We start from the raw sequence: 6041 nt of genomic DNA, 5'->3' as shown, positions 1-6041 counted from the left end.
TTTAGTTAGGTTTGCTCCACCTCTACCTCCTTCGTTTCCTCCGTCGGAAACCATTGGACCTTAACTAACCATCCTCGAAACAACTATATCGCCTCTATTTCTACAATCTGTTTCCATATCCCTTCCCCTAAAAAACGATGTCACCATTCTCTACTCCACCATACCCTCTCTCTTTGACGGTATCCTTTCATCTAGCCAGAAAACATTGCAACAAACGCTCTCTACTCTGCTGGTTATGACTATTGCTTTCGATTCCACCTATCACTACACCTTCTCCTAGCATAACCCCCATTGAAAAAACCATTTTTCACTAACGCCATTCTATACTTTGTCATTCATGCCCTATATACCAGATTTGGATTTAGAGAATAGATTGTTTGAGGCTTTCAATCAATGTACGTTTTTTAGGGATTTGAAGAATAAAGGGTTGGGGGATTTTGAGAACATGTAGGTTTTGTTGGTGTCTGTTTTTTTTTAACGGCAAAAGATTCGATAAAACTAGCAAAAAGCTAGAAAAAAAAAGAACAATTACAAAATAGCATCCATAGGGTTTTGCAGCCGTCTTCCCCAATTAATCGAGGTCCTACGTATATTACTACACCAAAAAAAAACGACTGAGAAACAATGGAATCAAACAAAGTAGATTTCTTTTGGCTATGTCTGCCAAACAACAAATCATTCCGAAAATGTCAAATATACCATCAAGTCACCAAAAAACACCTTTAGGACCTCCTTAGCATGCTTCCTTATTCGTAAAGCATCAAACCAGGACAACCATTCCGTATAGGACATAAGAATCGGGATCGGGATATCCCACCACCTTAACACCTGAGAGACCAAATTTGAGGCTATGTGACAAGAGAAAAGAATATGATTGGTGTTGATGGTAATTCATGACAAAGGTAGTGGTAGTTGGTGATATGGTGGCTGATGACAGCGTTTGGTTGATTGCAATAGCGGTGGTCTATGGCAGTGGTGTTGCTTGTGAGTGTGTGATGATAATTTAGAGTTATTACATTAATTTATGTTAAATTAATAATACAAAAAATTGAAAAAGAAAATATAAAGGGTAATATAGTATTTTACGACTTTTAGAGACTATAAACGAAATAAAATTATAGTATAAAGATAGTTCGAGTGCAAAAAAACACGTTAGAAACAAACATGCAATTTTAATCAAACTAGGAGAACGATTTTAATAACTCTTAATTTAATAAATACTCGTATGAAATAACGTACCTTTTGTGACTTTTTCTTCAGTAAAATTATGTACAGCATTTATCGTATAAGAATTAAGAAAAATATATGGAACATGTACTAAGTTCATTATTGTTGTTCTTATGTACATGTTCGACGCTTCCAAAATAACACGCAGTCATGTTTTGTTTTAAATTAAGCTTGAATTTCCAATGTTAAGAGATGGCTGTTAGGGACCTATCACTCTGATATGACTTTTTTTTGTTCCAAAAGATCAATAACTTATATTATTTATTTATTCAAATTATGATAGACGACGAATAAAATAATCATCAAAAATCTCATGAAAGATATCCCTTTCCAAGTATCCTTTTCTGTCAAATAGGCAAGGATGTAACACATTGTTGATTGAGAAAAAAATAATAATTTCAAGGTATTATCAAACCTTTTAAATTAATCTACTGATATTTTTGGACTAAAACATGAATCATCGTAACCCGAATCATTATTTCGTTAGGTGGCACCACTTAAATACCACTTTATGCAGGTAGATTTTATATTATTGTTATTAGCTTATGTAACAATGTTTAGTTTTGGCTAATTTTATATGTATTCCAATTTCCAATTGTTTGTCTCCTGTGTGAGTAAATGTATATCAATACGATTTGACCAATTATATATATATATATATATATATATATATATATATATATATATATATATATATATATATATATATATATATATATATATATATATTATCTAATAAAGCATTTTTGGAAATGCTGAATTTTAAGTTGTACAAACATACAATGCATTTGTACAATCAATTTATGCATTACAAAAAAAGTAAAGTACATAAGGTCAACAGTTGGAAATGTCAAATCTCTTATCCCTTATTCTTAGGCTATTTTGACCCGGTTCATTCCTTATCTCCGTATTTCCTCAAATCTCGCAATTTCAGTTCACAAATCTTGGATATATATATCGCTGACGTTTCCATTTATAGGGTTTAATTCATCTTTCAGCATTCAACTACCATTGTCACACCCGTCGCTTGGTGCGGGTAAACGGCTAGTATATATATATATATATATATATATATATATATATATATATATATATATATATATATATATATATATATATATATATATATATATATATATATGTGTGTGTGTGTGTGTGTGTGTTTGTGTTTGTTTAATAGTTTGGGATAAAATTTGTAAACATACAACCTACAAGAGAAAGCACGCATCTTCATAGAACAAGTCATGGCTTTTGGATTTGCATCTTGGGTTCTTTTCTTTCATCTTCTTCTTGTTCAGGTAGTTCCTCTTTTTCTTACTTTGTCACACACATAATTGTTATTAAGGTCAAATCTAACTTATTTTACAACTTCAATTTGCAACAGCATGTGATAGGAGATAGCGCTACAGAAGCTAATGTCTTAATACTTAATAAAACGGAGGATGACACTAAAGAGCTCCATCATCATGACCATACGCATCAAGATCATGGTCATGGTCTTGATCATCAACATTCATCATCCTCGTCACCATCTACAAATCATAAAGACCCTCAATTAATGGTTTTCTTCATGATAAATAACTTAAAAGTAGGCGAAGTGATGCCTATTTACTTCCCAAACAGACACCTTTCCCCATCTCAAATCCTTTCTAAAGCCGAAGCCGATAACATCCCTTTTTCTCTTGAAGAATTCCCAAACCTCCTTCACTTGTTCTCAATCTCACATGGCTCTCCACAAGCCATAGCCATGGAAAACACCCTCAAAGAATGTGAGGTCAAGCCCATTAAGGGTGAGACCAAGTTTTGTGCAACCTCATTAGAATCGGTCTACGACTTCACAAGTAAAATCTTTGGATTTGACACTCGTGTCAAAACTTTGGCAACAACCCACCTTAAACACTCATCAGTTGGACTTTTGCAAAACTATAAAGTGGTTGAAATCTCACAAAACATACCATCTCCAAAGTTAGTAGCTTGTCACACCATGCCATACCCATATGCTGTGTTTTATTGCCATAGCCAAGAGAGCGAGAACAAGGTGCTTATGGTTTCATTAGAAGGTGAAGATGGTGATGTGGTTGAGGCACTGAGTGTTTGCCACATGGATACGTCTCAGTGGAGTCGTAAGCATCCATCCTTTAGCGTGCTTGGTGTCGAGCCAGGAACTTCATCTGTTTGTCACTTCTTTCCTAGCGATAACTTTGTCTTCATACCTTTTTCTGCAACCATGTAAGCAGTATATGGTTAGATACGTACACAAAACAAAAGAAGGAATTAATTTTACTTCCTTTGGTTGTGACGTTAAATAAAATTCATCCAAAGAGACGCCATGTAACCATGTTTGGTTATGTTTAATATTCGTCTTCACAATAATATCGCATGTTTTGTGGTATATTTTAATATTGTGGTTAATTTGTAATATATAGTGTGCTGTATGTTAGTTTTTCAAGTAGAAATTGCTTCAAAATGTGTTCTTATTTATATCTAAAGGCTTAGACGAATCAAATAACATTTTGATGCATTCATTATATAAGATATCCTTCAGATATAATTTTAAACAATAAAGTTTAAAATAAAATTCCGATATTGATAGTCCTAAAGTTTGAGTGTATTTAGAATGTCCTAATAATTATATACGTATATTACTAAAGTATAAATCTACTCATTCGATATAAATCATGGATATGTCACAATGATTTCTTAACTAAATCCATTGAAGCCTTCGAATCACAATGATTAGCGACGAACCTTATGTTGTGGCTTTTACCGACAGAGCTTCTATTGTGACATTTTCTGACAGACTATGGATTATTGGCTGAATATTTTCTTAATCATGTGATAATTTTTTAGTCGTTAAAATGGAAATTAAAAAGATCATAAACAAAAAATTATCTTCTTGCTACCCAAAATGAATAAATAAATCTAATCCAATAAACAACTAAATCACGTTTTAGAAATCGACAACACAGATACTAAGCATAAATATAAAAATTGTCTCGTGCATATCCTATACATTTAATTAATGATTAAAACAAGGATCAACCCGACCGGTTATATCGACCGGTCAAATTGTTTGAGTGTGACCCGATGAAAAAAACGAGTCAATCATCAACCGGTTTTTTCCTATTTTTGATTTAGATTGAACCGGCTGGGTTTGTAAAAAATTCAATTGAAACATGTGACTCAAAACTGCTAAATAACCAAGTTGAAACAAAACTTTTTTTGTAAAATCTCAATTTAGGGACATAATTCAATTTGGTTTCTATACCAGCTACTACACCTATATTTAAAATCTCGCTTTAGTCTACTGCCTTGTTGAAAAAGTTTTGTATTATGTGTATCTTTATGTAGAGCTCTCGAGCATAAAAATCGATTTCACTTGAACCAATTTTCTAATCAAAGCTCAATTCTAAACTGTCCAACAATTCATGAAGAAGTGTGTGATGCTTCATCTTAAAAGGTAAAACAATTTATTTAAAATATACAATTATGTCGCTGCATTCAAGTTTGTAATCTAAAGGAAAACCATATATATATATATATATATATATATATATATATATATATATATATATATATATATATATATATATATATATATATATATATATATATATATATATATATATATATATATATATATATATAGGGAAAAGTGAATATCCCCTTAAGGGTATATAAGCTTAGGTACCCAAACTCACTATACTACGTCGTTTTGTATCATATATATACATTGTAATGGTTCAATGTTCTTATAATTCAACTTCTAACTTGATTCACTTCGAAGATTTTTATAAATTTCACATTTATAGTCCTCTTACATAATTTTCATTTTCAACTATAATATATATAGCCTATTAGTGTTCAACAAAAATATGTGATGTAAGAGGAAAATAGTAGTGAAATTTTGGAAATGTTGAAAGTAAATTCAGTTAGTGGTTGAAGTTTAAGAACATTATAATGAATATATCAAACAAAATAACGTATTATGGTTGATTAGGGTACCTAAGCTTATATACCTTTAAGGGTATATTAACTATATATATATATATATATATATATATATATATATATATATATATATATATATATATATATATATATATATATATAGGTTCATGTTCATTTGAGACCATTCTAATTTTGTGACACCGTGATATCACATAAAAAAATAATTTTAAAATGCAAAATAAATGGAAAAATTCAAAAATTCTTTATTTAAATATTATTTTCGGAACTTGAATTAACTAAAAAAAATATAAAAAAATATAAAAAATAAAAAAAAAATCCGTTTTTTTTGAAAAATAAGTGAAATATTCTAATAAAATATTACACTCACATATTCTAAAAAATAATTTTAAAATGCAGAATAAATGGAAAAAATCTAAAAATTCTTTTTTTAAATATTATTTTCGGAACTTGAATTAATTAAAAAAAAAATATAAAAAAAAATAAATTCCATTTTTTTTAAAATACGTGAAATATTCTAATAGAATATTACACTGGCATATTCTAAAAAATAATTTTAAAATGCAAAATAAATGGAAAAATCCAAAATTTCTATTTTCAAATATTATTTTTGGAACTTGAATTAACTAAAAAAATAAAAAAATGCGTCTCACGGTCTCACAAAATTAGTCCGTCTCACATGAACCTAACCCTATATATATATATATATATATATATATATATATATATATATATATATATATATATATATATATATATATATATATATATATATATAGTAGTTGCATACCCGCGCAAAGCAGCGGACGGTTATTAATTCTTTTCGGTTATTAGTTTCTTTGCGA

At 29.6% G+C, this 6041-nt stretch overlaps 1 protein-coding gene across 1 annotated transcript; it reads left to right on the top strand.

Moving 5' to 3' along the window:
* The first annotated feature begins 2374 nt into the window (after positions 1-2374).
* On the top strand, positions 2375-3708 carry LOC145018093 (BURP domain-containing protein BNM2A-like). Its single transcript, XM_078976014.1, has 2 exons — positions 2375-2525; positions 2612-3708. The coding sequence occupies exons 1-2, from the start codon at positions 2472-2474 to the stop codon at positions 3458-3460; spliced, it is 903 nt and encodes a 300-aa protein (XP_078832140.1). The 5' UTR covers positions 2375-2471; the 3' UTR covers positions 3461-3708.
* Positions 3709-6041: the final 2333 nt, after the last annotated feature.

Source organism: Lactuca saligna, chromosome 9 (assembly GCF_052625555.1).
Source record: "Lactuca saligna cultivar CGN05327 chromosome 9, ASM5262555v1, whole genome shotgun sequence".
Classification (NCBI taxonomy): domain Eukaryota; kingdom Viridiplantae; phylum Streptophyta; class Magnoliopsida; order Asterales; family Asteraceae; genus Lactuca; species Lactuca saligna.
The sequence above is the reverse complement of the archived record's forward strand: the minus strand, read 5'-3'. Positions and strand labels throughout refer to the sequence as shown.

Bases quoted from the DNA above. Each gene is read 5' to 3' on its own strand.
- LOC145018093 (XM_078976014.1), top strand. From the start codon at position 2,472: ATGGCTTTTGGATTTGCATCTTGGGTTCTTTTCTTTCATCTTCTTCTT. The intron at 2,526-2,611 runs GTAGTTCCTCTT...AATTTGCAACAG, and splicing joins TTCATCTTCTTCTTGTTCAG to CATGTGATAGGAGATAGCGC.